A 20,483-nucleotide genomic window follows, 5' to 3' on the forward strand; every position below is an offset into this window, starting at 1 on the left:
CTGCCTAATTTGTTGTCTATAACAGTTCCCAAATCCTTCTCGTGTGGGGTTATCCCTAATTCACTACCATTTAGGGTGTAAGTTGCTTGTGCATTCTTGACCCCGAAGTGCATAACTTTGCATTTCTCTACGTTAAATTTCATCTGCCATTTTAGTGCCCAAACCCCCAATCTATCCAAATCCCTCTGCAGCAAAGCAATATCCTGCTCACATTTTATTACTTTACAAAGTTTTGTGTCATCTGCAAACAACGAAACATGGCTTTAAATGCCCATTTCAAGATCATTTATAAATATGTTAAAAAGAAGCGGTCCCAAAACAGAACCCTGAGGGACACCACTTACCACTTTTGTCCAGCCTGAAAATGTACCATTAATGACAACTCGTTGTACTCTATCCTTAAGCCAGTGTTCTACCCAAGAACAAAAATAATAATCTAGACCAATTTCTTTTAGTCTGTTTTTATGTTTTATCAAAGAACAATTTATAAGCAGTTTATATTATTTTGGTATTCATAGACCTTACGGAAACAGAATATGATTATCATGTCATCCAGACAGTATGGATAAATTATAAAATGACATTACAAAGAGCATAGGTACTAAATTATCTTATGATAGACACATAGAAGGGTAGATAGATAGACAGACAGACAGACAGATAGATAGATAGATAGATAGATAGATAGATAGATAGATAGAGAGAGTTAGACAGACAGACAGATGTTTTAGCATGAAGACATTATCAGCTGTAATTCATCTAAGCAGTTGTACGTTAGGGACAGGTGTGGTTATTGACGAGTGAATGTAAAAGCTATGGTTTGGACAGATGCCAAAGCAATTATTCTAGTTTTAAGAGTGAAAAAGATTCTCTCTGTATCTTCTTTTTATCCCCTGCAGGTTCACGTAGGGATAACAAAAAATATAAAGTTGTCTTTGCTCAGGAAGAACTAAGAGAACGACTAACTCCTCAACAATACCATGTCACCCAAGAGAAGGGGACGGAAAGGTAAGATGAATAAAGTAAATTTCTATCACAATTAGCTAAGCACATTTTTTTGTTAAAATGAAGATATTGTAATATAGGTTAAAATAAAATTGAAAAATAATATGCTCCAATTTATATGCCTCTTTCTTGGTTTCTGCAAGGAAAGGCAAAAAAATAAATACACATTAAATAAAAACAAAGCATTTAAACAATAACTGTAAACAAGCTAAAATAATAATATAATAATAATAAGCTAGAGTTATCAGTTAAAAGGAAAATGTTAAATAAAAGAAAATACAATGGTAGTAGTAAAATACAAGAACTATATAGTTCTCACCACTAACAGGGGGTAAAAAATCCCTAAATCGAAATATAGCCATATGGTAACACTGTATGGTCAGGCTGGACAGACGGTTAAGCCCAAGATATTGTAAGCCCCATGATGCTCTGTTATTTTAAAGGCTGGCAAAGTACCATGGCAGTTGAAGTTCTAGCTCAGGGGTGCCAAAAAGGTAGACCCCCAGATGTTTTAAAACTACAGCTTCCATGATGCTTTGTCATTCTGAAAATATTCTAAATGCTTGCAAAGCATCATGGGAGTTATAGTTCTACATTTGGGACCATTTGGCACCCATGTTCTAGATCATCTGGGGATCTACCGGTTTACCAACCCAGCTATAGTGTTAAGGAGGATTGCCCGTGTGCGGAAAAAAAATAGATAGAAATGTATATTTTTAACCCCTTAAGGACCAAACTTCTGGAATAAAAGGGAATCATGACATGTCACACATGTCACACATGTCATGTGTCCTTAAGGGGTTAAAGTGAATCAAACTTGCTACAAATGTCAGGCGAAATAGCCCTTTATATTCTGAAATGTTTTATCGATCTAGAATATTTATCTGTTTGTGAAGATTTTATATGAACACACTAATGTATTTAATTAAGCAATTAAGCATTTAGTTGCTGCTGGATAATATTTCAGTAACTTATAAATAAAAATGCTAACGGGGGGGCGGGGCTTGACCGCCATGCTAGACGGATGCACTTAATGTGAGGTCCTGGCAAAATTATAAAACCGAGCAAAATAAACCAACTCAACCCTCAAGCCATTGAGATAACTCCGGTTGGAGACAATCAGCGACACATTTGGAGGCATTTAGCCGCTCGAGTGGTGGTTTTACCCCGTCACAGCTCTGAGGCCTACCTGTGGGGGCAGCTAGGGAGAAACGGGCGATCTCCCTGCTGAGCATCCTACCAGGGCAAGGAGAGGTGAAGAGGCCCCCCATTTCCCTCCTGCCGGTGAGGGACATCCCGGTACTCACTCTTCGACTTGTCAAACTAAAGGGACAGCTGCAACACAGCAACAGCCCCTGCACTCTCAGGCCTCCTGTACAGTCACCACTAAAATGGCGGACACACCATGTGATGGCAGTCTGGAGACATCGATGAGGCGCCTGGACGAAATCTTCGCCAACTTTTGGCTCAAACTTGCTGACAGGCACAAGAATCGTGTGAAAGAAGAGCAGAGCGACAGCCCACTGCAAGGCTCGTCTCCTGATACTTACTGTTCCACGCCTGACCTCGCGGGGCAAACAATCTCCAAACCGCGCTGCTTGCACCTGCGGCGGAGACCCGACCGGCTCTCTGGCATTTACCGGAGACACAAGATGACTAACGCTCATCACTGCAGCACCGGGCAGAGAGCCGCAAGGGGGAGCTCCCCGATGCACATCACGCACCTCCGGAGGGAGAAACCTCAAGACTCAGCAAACACTAAACCACACCGGCACACCAGTATCGGAGACACACACAGCCGGACCAGCATGAACCGTATTCCCACTCAAGCCCGGAGCAGACGGAGTGGCAAACTATGGATCACTGGGACTTTCACTAGCCGAGGAGGTTGGAGGGCGAGGCTGGGGATAGGGTGAACTTTTCAGTTATTCAGCATTTCAGTCTTGCATTTATTTCAAGCATTCTATTATATGTGACTGACATGCATTAACCCCTGTCTGGATTGTTGGCACTATATCCTCCTTGCACTTAACTACCTATGCAGGGCTGATGGCATCTAGAGGTCAGGGCAATAGGTCCTAGCACAAATAATAATGTCTATACTGTATAAGCCTTCTATCCTTATCTTCCATGACCTGCTATCACTCCTCTCATAAATAACACTGTCATATTTCATGTACCAGATTAATGCTTAAAAAGGAACTTAATGTTTTATCTTCAGCTTCAAACTGAATCTGGGCTAATCTATCAGACCTCAGCAACATTAACTCTCCAAGTGCCATTGCAGAGTGCCCCAACTGTTAACTGTTACCTAACATCTAGTCTCAATGTATTGTTCCTTAATCTATCGCCAACAACAACAAAAAAAAGTGCTGTTAAATTGATTGCCTAGTACATGTTTTATTCCATTGGCTTGTACCTGCTATTGTGGCGTTCCAAGCGTGTATGTTAAACCTAAGCACTGCAAAAATAAAGAATATAAAAAAAAAAAGAAATGCTAACAGGACAAACCATTCCATTGTACAGCGCTACGGAATGTGATGGTGCTATATAAATAATAAAATAATAATAATTCTATACACTGTGCTCAAACTGTTTATACTTTGTTTTAACAATCAGGATTTTTGATCAAGATCAAAGCTGGGGAGAACTTAATTCTAGAACAGAGTAAACAGTCATAAAATATAATGTTATGCAAATGGTAATACGTACATAAAAAAAAAATGGTTAAGCAAATAGTATATAAAACTGTAACAGTGAGTACGCATTTTAAATATTTTTATAGTTATTTACCTATTGGTTGACAATTTCCCCTTTACACCAAATGCATAGAAATAAAACACATTATTTAAAAATGGTCCCAAAGTTTATGTTACACACACGCGCATACACACGTACACACACACTTTATATTTCGTTAATGAAGCTCTTAATGTCGTAAACACGGGCTGTTTTAGTTTACTGCAGAATGTGTGGAAGTGAAAAGGTTTCGGGAACATTTTACTGGAAGGCATCAGTATATACAGAACACTGAGCTCGGTGGCAGGGTGCCAGAAGGACTTGATTCTGAAGGTGGTCATTGTAAGCGCAGACGTTTTGGCTGGGTGAGAAGGTAGCATAATTTAGTTCCTTTCCACTCCACTCCAATTTCTTTTTGAAGCACATGTGGAGAAAATATTTATTGGCTCATTTGTGGTTGGAATGTCAAAAATGTTCAGTAACTGGCCTCACATGGCTTTAGTTCTTGGCCGCTAGCCCGATGTCCTGGAAAAAAAAAATTAAGTGTTCCCTTCCAAGAGTATTTTAGTGAATAAAGTCTCTCTCAGCTGATTCCAGAACGAATGTTAGCTTGCCAAGGTCTAACCATTTTGTTGTCTAATTTATACCATGCATCTTGGCAGGAAGCCCCGGGTTACCTCTGATCCAAATGTATTAATGATGTAACTTGCTTGTTTTTCATTCATGACCTGAAAAAAAAAGTTCTTTACCACACATGGGGTCTCGCTTAATAGGCGGCCCTCTCTTCCTTGGACAGCAGACTGCCGAATTTGAATGGCTGGCACTACAAGCCCACAATTGAGTTGGCAGAGGATCATAACCCCGACTCAGAAGACTTGCTATCCAGATCACTTACTAACAAAATGATTTAGCGAATGCCAACCAGAGATTAGGTCATTCTTAAAACCCATGTGTTAAAAAAAAAAAAAAAAAAGCAACATGGACTGCTAAGACAGAATGCCGTGTATTGTACACAAATACATTGTGTAAAGCCAGGGTGGCCAAAAGACAGGTTCCCAGCTGTCTCAGAACCACAATTTGCATGATGACAACGCATCATGGGAGTTGTAGTTCCACAGTAGCTGTGATCTACCGACCATCGATGGTGTAATGCATTTATTGATATGCCATTTCTAAATCTTTTTTTTTTTTTTAAATCCCTTTGTTTTTAGTGCCTTTACTGGTGAATACACTCACAATAAAGCCAAGGGAACATACAGATGTGTTGTCTGCGGAGCCCCTCTTTTCAAGTAAGTGGTTAAATGTAGCATCATATATGAACAGATATGAAGAAACGCATTTACTTAAGTGCAGATTATGAGATTTTAACATGCTGAGTGTTTTGTTTTTTCCATAGACAAAAGGGGGTTATTTGCTAAACAGTGCATTGTGATGATTTGAAAATCAACGTGCGAAGCAAGGGTTAAAATTGTGAATTGGAACTTTTGCTTCAGTTTGGCTATTATAGCATATATTTTTCTAAATTGTCAACCCAACACAGTGCTATGTTCAGTGAATAAACCAAGTGGTGCTATGCAGTATGTACGCTATTATTATTAATATTGCCATTTATATAGCGCCAACAGATTCCGTAGCGCTTTACAATATTATGAGACAGGGGATTTAACTAAAAATAGGACAATTACAAGAAAACTTACAGGAACGATAGATTGAAGAGGACCCTGGTCAAACGAGCTTACAGTCTATAGGAACAAGCTTACAGTCTATATGACGTATGCATTCTGTAGAATGAATAGTTTTAATGTGTCACAAATAGCGTATAAACAGATTTCTTTATAGAGAATGGCTCATGATATTAATCTCTGCGTCTTGTTATATGTTGGTTTATAGGTTTTACCATAGTTTTACCATAGTACAGTTTGTGAATATATAATTCCACAGTGTATATAATATTTTAGTAATCATAGACATAGAGGGAAAGAAATATCATTATAGTCATATCAGCCATACTGTAAGGATAAACGAAACAATTATAACATGACACTACAAGGAAACTGCCTCAATTAACAAAAAATGTTGTCCTGAAAATGAGAATATTATATATATAATATGTTGTATTATAATATTGGGAGCCAAAGGGGTGGGCTTTGGGGGTCGGGAAAAGCCTTTTTTCGTGTGCAACCATTTGAGTAACACTTAATCAAAAATCAGAGGGACTGACTCTGCCCATAGCCTCTGTGTACTTTTATCACTACAATAAGCTGTAGAGGTTGTGGTACCCAGCAAGTCTCTTTGAGGTGACCTCATGTCTAGCTATTTATGTAATAATAAAAAACATTTTAAACAAGACGAAAAAATATTTCCTGTAAAATATTAACTGCAATTTAAATGGATGTTAGTGTGCTTTATTGCTGTAATGTTCTGTTTTCTATACAATACAAATATTGAACAATTACAAAAGAAGGGCACAAGGATACAAAAGAGTGTTGTACCTCGCTATGAATCTGAGGATATCAATAGTATGAAACAAAAAAATTACGATCACTATGACCAATCTGGAATGAGAGAAGAAATAAAAATGTATTTTTCCTTAACGAAACTTGGATAGATATATTAAATTTGAGTCCAAAATAATCAAATTGGACTTAAAAAAACTTTGCTTGCTTATTTTTACAGCGCAACTGTTTTGACTTAAATTTTGATGTTCTTTAGTTAATTCCCCACAATTCTCTGTTTAATCAATAACTCTTAATATATTAATTTCTAGAAATCAAATGTAGTTTAACTGCCACTCAAGATGCTTTCATCCACTCAAGATGCTTTCATGGTTTGTTGCTGTTTGAAAAAGGTAATGGACCAGCGCTCTGCCGGTTGTAAAAAATGCCAATTCCTCATCTTGTGTCCAAATCAATTTGATCCATGTGGAATCCTCAACAATGGGAGTTGGCAATCAAAGAGTATTTCCTGGGACACACTAATCCATATATTAGAAAGCACATATTGTAACCAAGCTGTGAAGGCTTAATAACATTAGCGCGTCCTTTTCAAGTTAATAGAGAAACCATATCAGAATGTTAATAGAATGGACAGTGCTTTAAGTATGTTTGTAAAAATTGTTACAGCTTAGAAATGTGGCAACACATGTGGGTCAGTGAGTCACTACAACTCCCGAGGTTGACACCAACAGATGATTCTCTGATTTTACGACAGTCAGTGAAGCAGCTGTACCAGTGTAAAGTGCTAGTTATAGCTTTCTCGACAAGTCTAAACATTTTGGCTTTTTTGTGAATTTTTTTTTTTAATTGAACGTTTTTCATCAGGCGTCAGCATGGAATATAAGCTGTCTGGTCATATTATATCTTGTTTTTTTTTTCAAGGGGCATATGATGGGAAAACATAATGGGAGGTATTCACTAAATTAGGGATTTTTGGAAACCATTGGAAAAATTCTCCAAATCAGCTATTTGTTATCGGCTTGTCTATTTTGGTCCACAATTGTCTGTTTCCGTTGATACTGTACAGTTAAAGGTTTAATGAGTAAATCCTACGGAAATATACACGTTATGGTATGTATGTACCTCTGAAATAGTTCTACAGCTAGCATAGTTTCACTACTGTTTACACTGCAGTTAATCGCTTCAAAAATAACCTTTTAACAGACATAGCACTCGTATGACCAGACACCTTTCAAAGTGCGCTTCTTTTATTTTACTGGATGTTCACGCACTGTTAGATGTGTGTTATACTTGTTGCACTGACATAAGCCCCTCCACCCAAAGGCCTCTCCAGTCACCACCAGTCAAAGAGAGAGTCCTCTTCATGCCATACTACCTTCACCAGGGGGTCCTATCCACTCCAGGCATATTTCACATTAGCCTGGCGAGGGGCCTTAGTAATCGGCTTCCATTCCTGCCGTTTTTGCAATGTGAGGGGTGCGAGATCTTGCAATGTGAGGTGTGCATCACTGCTTCCCTCATTGGGAAATGCATAATATCCCTCGGGGTGTTCTGCTCCTGCCTCCTAGCTTGGAGTGCTCTGTGTGCCCTCTCTACATGCCACATGTCATGTGGGATTCCCGGGATTACTGGCTTGAATCTGCTGCCACGAGATCCACTAAAGGCCCTTCCCCGGCCCGTTCCGGTAGGCCTCGGATGCGCACGTTGTTGCGCCTGGCGCGGTTCCTATATCCTCCAGCGCTAATTCAGCAGCATGAACCCGGGCCATAAAGTTAATTAATCGGATGATAGCCATGTTATGTGCCTCCATCGTGGCCTCCGGGCGTTCCTCCACTCTAGCAGTCTGCGTTCCCAGAGCCTGAATCTCACTTCTCAGGACACCGGTGGGCTGCACGATTTCGCCTGCCAGGTAAGTCTTTATGTCGGCTAATGTCGATAGAATCTGGGCGGTGTCTGGTTGGGACGACTCACCCGCTGTATTGACTTCTGCCCATGGCGGTGTTTCAGAGGCCGATGATCTCGGGCCGCTCTCATCTTGCGATCCGGGCGTCAAGACTCTAGAGGCCGCAAACAAGTCTGTGACGGTCGCCCCTTGGTCCGGGTTTTTCTTTTGGTGCTTCTTTGGACTTTTATCCATCCTTGGGGGAAAATAAGACTTTGTTGGTCAAGAAATAATACTTTTGTAGCTTATGGAGCGGAGCCTCAGGCAAGCACGTCCAGCTCGCTCCTCGGTCAGATCACACCCCCCAGCATTGCACATTTTTATGAGTTAGTGCAGAATTATGGAAACACGCTATGCCTATAAGGGTGTTATGAAATATTTTAACGTTGCTACACATAGCCCTTGGTTGTGAGAAACTATCAGGTTAGTTTCTGACTGTTGTTTCATCTACCACATTTCTATTACTAGCCCAGTGGAAATCAGAATGTAACATCGCAAGATTAATCATTCTATTACACTAAAAGGATCAAAGCGTACTCACAAAACAAAATAACCCCTCTGTTCTCTAGAAATTTATTTCCATCAGAAATCTGAACACATCAGACAGCAATAATATGCGTGTGGCGCTCTGTGGTACCAGCAAACTTAAAAAATATAGTTTCCCAGTTATAAATTATTGACGAGCAGCTGAAGAGTTTTCTGTGTGTGTGTGTGTGTTTTACATTTTTGGCGAACACACAATTTAATTTATTGCATTTAATGCTGTGAAGTCTGCATACTCTACACTGCTGCTTCATGAGAAAGTCACACAAGGAATTAGACAAAGGGTCGAGAAAACGTATCCCTCTATATAGACACTATAAAGTTGTGATGGTATAACAATCATGTCAGTATTTGTGAACGTTTTTGATGAGTCCATTACTCAGCCCATAATCTAGAGGAGGCAAGAGGTCACCTCTGCTGAACTTCTGGGTGATTAACGTAGCAGCTTCAAAACATGTCTTGTCTTTTCCCATGATTCCCTGCACATGAATGACTTCAAAGGGCCACGTGCAGTGAATCATGGGGCATTCATAAAATATGCTTTGAAAGACTATGTACTCCAGAAATATCTTGAATATCAAATTTATTTTTAAAGAGAGTACCGACAATAAAAATGAAGCATAACTAATGAGTTACTTTTAGTATCATTGCACCATCACCTACAAACAGTGGTGTATTTTGGTTTTGTGCTGCCCTAGGCATGACTAAACCTGGGCACCCCCTAATCTAAATTTGCCCTACCTCTACCGGTCAAAGCAGCACCTCTTTCTGATTCCTCTTTAGACTCCACCTTTTCCTACTCTTTTTAAAGGGATACTATAGTTCCATATAGTGCCCCCTCCCTCATGCACTCCCCCCCACTCGGCACTGAAGGGGTTAAAACTCCTTTAGTCACTTACATGAATCCAGCGTCGATGTCCCTCAGCGATGGGTCAGGCTACTCCTCCGCGCTTGCATTAGGCTTCCCAATAGGAAAGCATTGTATCAATTATTTCCTATGGGGATTTAGCAGATGCTGGATGTCATCATGCACAGCGTGAAGACGTCCAGCATCAGTTAGATGACTTTTGGTCACCTTACTACCCGGAAGGAGTTAACCCCTCAAGGTAATTATTGCAGTTTCTGAGAAACTGGAATAATTAAACTTGCAGGGTTAAAGGGAAGTGGGACATTGCACTCAGATCACTTCAATAAACTGAAGTGGTCTGGGTGCCTACAGTGTCCCTTTTAGCACACACACATTCATTGACAGACACACACTGGCAGGTACACACTGACAGTCACACACACACTCAATGACAAACACACAGACGTCACTGACAGACACAGACTTGCTGATTTGACACAAACACATTTTCCAACAGACACACACTGGCAGATATGAACTGGCAGTCACACACACACACACACTCAATGACAAACACACAGACGTCACCTACAGACACACACTCACTGATCTGACACACACTCATTCATTGACAGACACACACACGCACACTGACTGACACACACTGTCAGACACACAGACACTCATTGAAAGACACACAATGATAGTCAAACACAGACTCAATGACAAACAGACTCTCGCTGATTTGACAGACACTCACAAACACACACACACACACACACACACTCACAGACACACTCATACACACACATACACTCACATGCACACACGTACACACTCACAGACACACGCATACACACACACATTCACAGACACACTCATACACATACATACACCCACATGCACACACGTAGGCACTCACAGTCACACACATTCACAGACACACTCATACACACACGCACACTCACACACATACACACTCTCACAGACACACACATACACTCACAGTCACACACACACTCACAGACACACTCATACACACATACACACACTCACATACACACACATACACTCACACATATACACTCAGAGACACACACTCACAGTCACACACATACACTCACAGACACACACACTCACTAATTATGAATATTATTATAATACAAAAAATAGAAAGTACAGGGCGCCACAGTCACTATGTGGGTAATACAATGAATGAGGGTTAAAAAGGAATAAAATAGTAGGGTAAAAACAACAAAGTTTATTGAAAAAGATCTGAACAATCTCAGCACAAAATATGTGCAATGCGTAAAAGATATATAAAAGCCACAATAGGCTAAAGACCCATAAGTATAGCAGCTCAATATAACATGGTACTGTGTTAAGTTAGAAAGTGCAAATGCTAGAGTGTAAGACAAACAGAGTGAGGGGGCATAAAGCCAATCACTGGTATAAGTAAACAACACTCAGCCAAACACAAATACTGCAATATATAACCAGAGTACATGTAAAAAAGAAACCGCTGATACCAAATTGCAGGGTCCCAGGTTATGCTCAACGCATTTCGTCTGTGCGACTTCCTCAGGAGATTCTTCTTTCTTCCCATCTTCTCTCCTTTTTAAATCTGCCGGTCCGTCGGTCTGTCCAGCCACTTCCGTAATCGTGCATGCGCACGTCTCGTCACGCGCGTCGGCATACGTCATGACGCACACGTAACCGATCCGCGCATGCGCGACCACGTCAGTAAGCAGCCTGTTTAATAGACATGCCCCTACTCGTGGTATAGCGAGTAGGGGCAAAATTTACTAATACTAAGTAATATTTACTTAGTATTAGTAAATTTGGCTGAAAGACCAATTTAGGTCTATCAGCCTTTTGGTAGATAACTCCCTAATACTGTGGGAATTAGGGAGTTATCTACTAAGCGGCTGCAAGAGAAGTGCCGAAGTCCCGAAATGCTGAAGTTCCGAAGTGTCGAAGTGCCGAACCGAACCGAAGTGCTGAAGTCCCGAATTGCGGAAGTCCCAAATTTCAGGATGCCGAACCGAACCGAAAATTTTCCCCATACACATGCCTATTGCCTATGCCAGCTCTAGAGTGAAAGTAGTGATTGAGCTTAAACAGAGATGTGCACAGTCTAACAAAAATACCACTTCAATTAAAAAAACAAGATAACCTTTTTTTCACTAACATAAACATTCGTCTGCAAATTTCCTGCTCTATACAGCAACAGGATAAAGGGTATTTTGCAGCAAAACACACCTCTTATCCAGCAATTATAACTTGTTATCCAGCATTAAACATCGTAAGATTAGAAAGATTACACTTTTTTTTTTTTTAGAATGCTTTTGTAAGATAATAACTTGACGTTAAGAAAAATGACAAAAATGTTTATTGATATAGTTATTTCACTTAACTTTAAATAGTCACTTAAATTAAAGAGTAATCACTACGACACTACAAGGGAATTTTAAGGATAATGAAAAAAAGGAAAAGAATAAAAGAAGGGAACATCTTATTGGTCTATACAATACTCTACCAGAGAATGTCCGTGCAGGAAAAGAAATATGATGTAAATGATATAGTGTAAAATTTCTAGCTGGATGAGTTTAGGGCAACTATACCACTGATCGCTGTATACTTACTAGTAAAGCTGAGTAATGTTTAATAAATATAATATTTCACAGAAATGAAAGGTACATGGGTAGGTAAATGGAAAAAAGGGAAAGGGATTTTTTTTTTTTTTTTTTACTAAACATTAATACCCTCATGAAAAGTCACTGAACTATAAGTTCATACTGACTTTAATATTATACAGAATATTCAAATGGATAATTCTGATGATAATGTAAGAATAATATATATTGAGTGTATGCATAATATATACTGGTTAACACAAATTCACTATGGGAGAAAGTAAAAGAACAGGATATAAATAACAATATGTTTAGTTACTTAATCACAATATCCTTAGAACTATTATATTATTTTTTGTTTTACTAATATATGTATTTAATTAACTTTAAAGAAGCCACTTAAATTAAAGATTATTTTTATGACACTACAACAGGGAAATTAAAGGACAATGATAAATAAGGAATCATATAGATTGTGCACGCAAAACTAAATAACTGTCCACATAATATTCACCAGGGATTCGTGTGAAGGTAATAGAAATATGATATGTTACTGTGTAAAATTATTAAGTTAAATAATATCAGGAGAATGATACAATTGGCTGATATGCACTAATCTGTAATGTTAATTGACTAAGGACAATTTAAAATTCATTCTTAGGAAAGGTAAAGGTATAGGGGTGAAAAGGAAAATAAAATAAAAGGAGAGAGTAAAGAAAGATTCTTTATTTAAAAAAATATATAAATATATATATTTTTTATTTTCCTATTTCTCTGCGTTCAGTAACATCCACAGATACAGTAATCGACCCCTCTCATTTAAGTCCCTACACTCCTTGTGTGGAATGTTCCACACAGTTACTGGTAGCTCTAATGATTTATATATACAATTTTTCAATGTATCAAGCTCAAAAAAACAGAATCCTACAAATCAAAATAAAAAAGAAATGAGCAAACTACAAAACAAAATTAACTTAAAAACAGAAGAAAAAAATCAATATTACTTTAAGCAAACTTATAATAAACAATAACTACACTGGGAATAGAGCAAGTAAAAACCTGACAATACAACTACAAAAAAGTAAATCTAAAAATAGAATAGATAAAATAATAGATGTCAAGTAAATACTTTTCACTTCTGAGAAAATAGGCCAAAAATTCAATTAATTTTATAATAAACTATATAATCTCGATCTGCCAATGGATGAAGAAAATATAAGAAACTATTTTAAAAACTTGAATATTCCCATGATAACAAACTCTGATTTACAATTATTAAACACCCGGTTAACTACTAGTCAAGTGAAGAGGGAAATAGAAAAATTAGATGTATACAAAACACCAGGCTCAGATGGATATAGTAATCTCTTCTATAACATTTTTAAACAAGAACTTATCCTACCTTTGACAAACTTATATAATGAAATAGCCAATTAGTTAAATACACCCGAAGAGTTACTACAGGTCAATATACTCCCAATACTAAAAACTAATAAGAATCCAACAGATGTGCGAAATTATCAACCCATATCACTTATAAATACCGACATAAAAATTTTCGCCTCTATATTAGCAACACAAATAATTACCATAATAGAAAATATCATAAACTTGGATCAGATAAGATTTATCCCTGGTAGATCTGCCAGCAACTCCAATAGAAGGATTATAGATATAATCAATCAAATGAGCAGAAGCAGACGGCCCCTTCTGGTCCTGTTATTAGACGTCGGAAGGCCTTTGACAGGGTCAGTTGGGGCTGTCTCGATTATGTGTTAAGATCCTTTGGCTTGGTGGGATGGATTCATGGTGCTATAATGGCATTATACTCGAATCCCTCAGCCAGAACCATAGGTGCGTATATATGTGCACGATGGTTTGATTTACAATTCGGTACAAGGCAGGGTTGCCCCCTGTCTCTATTACTATATACTTTAACAGTTGAACCATTGGCTATTAAGATTAGAGAAAATAAAGAGATAAAAGGTTTTGCTACTAAAGAACAGGACATTAAAATATCCTTATATGCTGATGACATCTGACTTTCATTAACATCACCTGCTACTTCTCTCATAGGTTTAATGCAAGAAATTGACAGTTATAGTGTCATTTCAAAATACAAACTAAAAGTAGCTAAATTGACAGAAATGACGATCAACATTGATAAAGTAATTATTGAAGATCTAAAAATAAATTTAGATTTTATCTGGACCAAGAAAGAACTAAAATACTTAGGGATAATTATAACGACAACTGTAGAAAGAACTATGGAAACTAATGTTTTAAAATTACTGAAGTACACCAATAACACACTGAAAGAGTGGCGATTTTTAGATGTTTCTTGGCTAGGTAGAATAAATACTAAATTCAAATATAGTACCAAAATGGTCCTTTTTATTTTTGATGCTACCACTTAAAATACCTATGAGTTGGTTAGACATGATCCAACATAGCTTTGTAACATATATCTGGAAGGGGAAAAAAAAAAACAAAATAAATTCATTGCTTTTAGCTAAAAAAAAACATTGTAAAGGAGGTTTAAATTTCCCCATTATTATTATTATTTCACCTCTTTAAGCCAGGATATTTTTGCATTCTAAGTGTGAATTTGCAAATTTGCATCAATATCACTATTCTATTATATTATTTACAGTTTTGCATTATGCAATTTTTTTCCTTTTGTGTTTTCTATGCACTTTGGAGCATTAATATACACTGCTGATACATACCTGGAATTTAAAGTAAAAATAGGTAAATTTGAGTTTAATACATGCTCTACCTTAAGTTTGGGTTGGTGATATCTAAACACATTTGTAACGGACCGTTTCAGCAGACAAGGGGTTAAAATCCGTTTAGGCGATATGCCCCTTTCTGAGAGACAGGCACAGCTACTGCAGAACACCAAACTCCCGAACTGGATACAAAATAGCACTCCAAACTGGAACCTCACAAATAGCTGCTAGCAGACGAACAGGAAAAGCATACATCAGCTTACACTCCTAGCAATCAGTCTCCAACAGCATACAGTGAATCCCCCCAAGAACGAGACAAGGCTCCGTGTTGAGGGTCAAGCAGTGGTCTGAGGTGCTGGCACACCCAGCCTGGTTTTTATTACGGTTGTGCACATACAGGACACACCCGGGGGGGGGGGGCATAAAATAACCAATCAAGTAACAGTACAACCCACACATCCCCTTCCCTCAGATAAACAGTTAACATAATTATTACATACAGTAAAAATACAGTTTCCACACATACTCTGTAACTTTAAAACCATCCATCACACTCACATAAAAATACATATCCACAATCAATCCATTCAGGGGAACAACATAAAAAAAATTGGCATGAATCAGACCAGGGGTTCAAAAGTTAGTAAAAGTATCTTTTGGGCCCTGGCTGGCAGCATGGCAAAATCTGGCTCACACAGGTTTTACAGAGGCCTCTATCCTGGAGACAATGGGGGGAAGTAATCCAATTATCCAGGGATAGAGGCAGACTCCATTGAGCACATGGCTACACAAAGACAGTAAAACACTTTAAAATACATAAAGTTGGGGGGGCGGGGCCGGGCCGCCGAGCTGAGCGGTCGCAGGACAGCTCAGCTCCTGCACATAGGGCCACAAATAGCCCACAAATAGCCAACAAAGCGCACTTTTAAGGGGAAATCCCGGCAATTACCTGCGACCCTCGATGTAACCGGGCTGCCGAGCCGAGGAGAGGCTTGCTCCCGCAGTTCTAGTCCCTCGGAGGATGGGGCCCGCTGCACCAGGCGGGACCTATACTGGCGGTGAGTGAAGTGGACGGCCGCCGCAACACTATCCCGCCCGACGGAGCCCGACTCGCGTGAAGAGCCGGCGGACCCGGTCCTGCTTCCCCCCCACCGGACTGGGGGGGTGATCCCGATACAAACCAAGCCAGACTCCACTACCCTCGGAGACACAGATAACGGGTAACCCGCGACCAGCACAGAAGATGGCGGAGGCCATGCGAGCACAGCAAACTACCTCGAGCACAGGCCGACTAGCAGCCTTCCTGTATTCCTGCATGCGGGGTGGTGCCACACGGGGTCCCTCACACCCAGAGATGCCCCTGGCATATGTCACCCTCCAACTACCACACCTCTGTATGCCACCGTTTAGAGGCCCGCTCACTCTTCTTCTGAGCCGGGCGCTCACAGGGGAGGAATTTCCCCCCCACAGCCTGCCATACACCCAGGGAGAAGCCTGGGAAGCTCCTGCTGTTTCGGCACTGATACCTTTAGCCGAACAACTGACCGACTACTGTAGCGACCCGGCGGAACCCTGGGCCCACGGACCTGGTGATGGGCCCAATGGCAAAAGGCGAGAGCACCTACACAGGCCTCAGGCCGAAGACCAGCGGCCCTAGACAGCAGGGCAGCCACCAAAGGGAACGTGGCGCAGTGACACCAGCCCACAGCGACCGCCAGCGGACCCGGGGCGCACAACAGCGGACTGACACCTAAGACCTACAAGCCAGGAACCGGCATGGGCCAAATGGGACTGTTCTGTGGACTAGTAGTACCTGTTCTCTCTACGTCCCCGTGCAGGAACTCTCACCAACTCACGCTTTGGTTACCCAGTTTATGCCACCCCACACCGACTCTGGATGGGCTACCATAAAGAAGCCTGCTACCACTCTTGTCTCACTGCTTGCCGCATGGTACAATGTTATCTGGGCTGCAGAGATGCTTTTGCCAGCTAGCTTAACGTGATCTTCCATATAAACGTGTCTTTAATCTGCATGTAACCTATGGTGTAGTTTTACCCTGTCTCCCACTACCAGGCATGTATAGCTCTGACATGACGACAGATCAGGGGGTTCATTATCCGATAACTGCAATTTATCACGTAGTCTAGCCGGAACCTACATAAAATTCTGTGTTTTCCAGTAGCTGACACTGCAGAATCTTATATGCCCTAATATACCTTTTACTGTATTACCCATAGTGTGACATCTATACCTACAACAGCAATCGTAGTAAAGCATGTACACCCATCACTCCCACATAGCAGACCCAGACCAACGTTTACACCTTAAAGCGAGGATACTCAACGTAAATGTTAAATTAATGTTCTTAATCGATTGATATTCATTTGTATTAACTAATCAAAAATGTGCTCTGTTCATCCATTACCCTATGTAACAAATGTTTTGAAACCTACGTATGGAATGCCGTTGGGGTACCATATGTAAGCATGTAACCACTATAAGCACTGCAAAAATAAAGATTTACAAAAAAAAAAATACATAAAGTTACTTTTTATACATAACACACAGACATGTAACATATCCCCAGATAGCTGGGATCTGAACGCACAAAACTACCGAATAGTGCGCAGATCCTATTCACACAGTTCAATTGCCATGGAGCTAAAGTCTTTCCCATAGTCTTTCATTATATGAATAGGCTCCATGGCATAGCTATCTGGGGATATCACCGCTCACACAGGGCAAGTACCGAATGGCCCCACTGTGTTTAAAGGGCCAGAATGAGTGACATGCACTCTGTTAGGGCCGAATACGTTTTTTAAAAGGGCCCAATCTCCCAGGGACCATAATCACATAGCAAGAGGCTGGCAAGCAGTCCTCTCCAGGCCCAAGTGGCAAAGGGCACTTCGTCACACATCTTCCCTTTGGTGGGAAGACTAAACAGGTACCTGACCTTCTGCCGGTCAGTACCTAGGTTAGTCGGGCAGCCCACCCACAGTAAACAGTTCACACAGTAACCCCCCCACAATAAATGGTACTGGCCTGTAGGTTCCAGGTTGTAGTGGGACAGTTCAGCCTCCTCGGTCTCCCTGGCGCAGCTAGGCAGACAGCTGGGGTTACTTGGAGGGCAGAGGCCAGCGGCGCTCTGCTCTGCTGCCAGCTCTTCCGCTGGGTTAGCCTGCGGTAAATCAGGCTCTGGACCAGGGAAAAAGGGAGGGCAGAGGCTAGTAACACTCTGCCCGGATGCCAGCTCTTCAGCTGGAAGGGGGTCAGTGGGTATCGTAGGCTCATCCACTGCCCCCAGGACCCAGTCGGGATGTAGCAGGGGAGGGGAAGGTTGGGGATCTGGACCGCCCGTCGAGCATCCCTGTAGGACTGGCACTGAGACTGCGGTCCCATCTGTGCCAGTGTGGTTAGGGTTGTTTTCCCCCTCACCCGGTATCTCCTGCTGCGGTGGGAGGGGGAGGCCGGCTGCCCCCACTCCCCAGGACGCTGGTTGCTGTAAGGTGGAGGGATCCACCATCACCTCCTCCTGGAACTCAGGCTGCCGCTGGGAAGAGAGACTCTCCTCTACCTGTGAGATGCACTGCGCTGGGGATCTGGGCCGGGTACCCAGCATCCCTGTAGGGCCAGTGGAGAGACCTCGGTCCCATCTCGACCTGCCATCGGTGTGTGTCTCCAGGACAAATCTATGAGGTCCACTACCTCAGGTACCTCTGGCTGGTGGAGGAGAGGGAGGCCGGTTGCTTCCACTCCCCAGGACGCTGGTTGCTGTAAGGTGGAGGGATCCACCATCACCTTCTCCTGGAAATCAGGCTGCCGCTGGGAAGAGAGACTGGTTGTCTCCTCTTTGGCTAAACAGCCTGGTCGCTGGGGGGCAGGACCGACCATCCCTACCCCCTGTGCTGTATGTGCAGAGACCACGGTCCCATCTGCACAGTTGTGGGGCTTACTGTCTCCCCCTGGTACATTAAGCTGCCGCTGGGGAGAGGGGGTAACCAGCTCCTCTCCCATACATACTTCCAGCCGCGGGGGAGGGAGACCGACTGTCTCTGCTCCCAATACAGAGTCCTGCTGCTGGGGAAAGGAGACTGGGCTCTCTATTCCCGGTAGGACACTCTGCCGCTGGGGAATGGAGACTGGGCTCCCAATTCCCTGTATATCACACTGCCGCTGGGGATCTGAGCCGACCGCCCAGCATCCCTGTAGCTCACCTTGCCGCTGGGAAGGGAGGACGCTGCTCTCCTCTCCCTGCAAGGTACACTGCTGCTGGGGGACAGGACCACTTGTCTCTGCCCCCTGTAACTCAGCCTGCCGCTGGGGAATGGAGCTTGGGCTCCCAATTCCCTGCAATACCGGTGGAGAGACCTTGGTCCCATCTCCACCTGCCGCCTGGGGTTCCTCCCAGTAAATCTCAACAATATCTTCCCAGCTGAATGGGTCTGGAACTGGATCTGTCACCTTGCTGTCCTGCTGAATCTTCTCAATGGAGTTGAAGAGACCTCGGTAGTCCTGCTCCAGTTCCCACTCCATGGTTGCTAGGTGAAGCAGGTCTTGCCCTACCTCATGGGGGTCATCCCAGTCATGCCTAGCCTCCCAAGTGTAGAAAATGTCCTGAAGTCTGGTCTGCGCAGGGCTCCCAAAGTCCGTCTCTGCAAAGGACTCCCATAACAAGCCAGGACCTCTCCCTCTGGCTTGTCATGCTCGACTGTCCAGGGTATATACTGTGCCATATACCACCAGAGTGCCTGGTAGGCATCTTCCAGCCAAATCTCCTGCCATGCTCGGAGCTCCAATTCCTTCACCCATTCCTCCAGGGGCTGCTCTTCCAGGAAGGGCATCCGCAGGGCCACTTGCTTCTGCAACCGCTGCTCTTCACTGGGGAGACTCTCACCCCGCTGGTATTGTACATTATCCAGGGCCTGGTACCAGATGCTTTTCCTTAATGCATCCCGGCGATCCAGGTTCTCCTCCTCATATAACACTGCTGGTTCCATTCTGTTGCTTTTAGAGTCGCTGTACTGGGACATGCGTTGCCCCCACTTGTAAATCCAAAGAAATGGTGTTTCCTGTAGCTGTCCTTCTGGCTGTAGGAACGATCTCGCCGCTTGCCACCAATTGTAACGGACCGTTTCAGCAGACAAGGGGTTAAAATCCGTTTAGGCGATATGCCCCTTTCTGAGAGACAGGCACAGCTACTGCAGAACACCAAACTCCCGAACTGGATACAAAATAGCACTCCAAACTGGAACCTCACGAATAGCTGCTAGCAGACGAACAGGAAAAGCATACATCAGCTTACACTCCTAGCAATCAGTCTCCAACAGCATACAGTGAATCCCCCCAAGAACGAGACAAGGCTCCGTGTTGAGGGTCAAGCAGTGGTCTGAGGTGCTGGCACACCCAGTCTGGTTTTTATTACGGTTGTGCACATACAGGACACACCCGGGGGGGGGGCATAAAATAACCAATCAAGTAACAGTACAACCCACACATCCCCTCCCACCAGATAAACAGTTAACATAATTATTACATACAGTAAAAATACAGTTTCCACACATACTCTGTAACTTTAAAACCAT

The 20,483-nt window shown here is 42.1% G+C and overlaps 1 protein-coding gene across 2 annotated transcripts in view; it reads left to right on the forward strand.

Moving 5' to 3' along the window:
* Positions 1–20,483, forward strand: part of MSRB3 (methionine sulfoxide reductase B3) — a 124,812-nt gene that overhangs the window by 68,135 nt on the left and 36,194 nt on the right. For both annotated transcript variants that reach the window (XM_063445138.1, XM_063445137.1), the window contains 2 exons: positions 900–1,008; positions 4,956–5,033. In XM_063445138.1, the coding sequence (XP_063301208.1) occupies positions 900–1,008; positions 4,956–5,033 (187 nt within the window). The remainder of the gene's footprint in view (positions 1–899; positions 1,009–4,955; positions 5,034–20,483) is intronic.

Source organism: Pelobates fuscus, chromosome 3, assembly GCF_036172605.1.
Source record: "Pelobates fuscus isolate aPelFus1 chromosome 3, aPelFus1.pri, whole genome shotgun sequence".
NCBI lineage: Eukaryota > Metazoa > Chordata > Amphibia > Anura > Pelobatidae > Pelobates > Pelobates fuscus.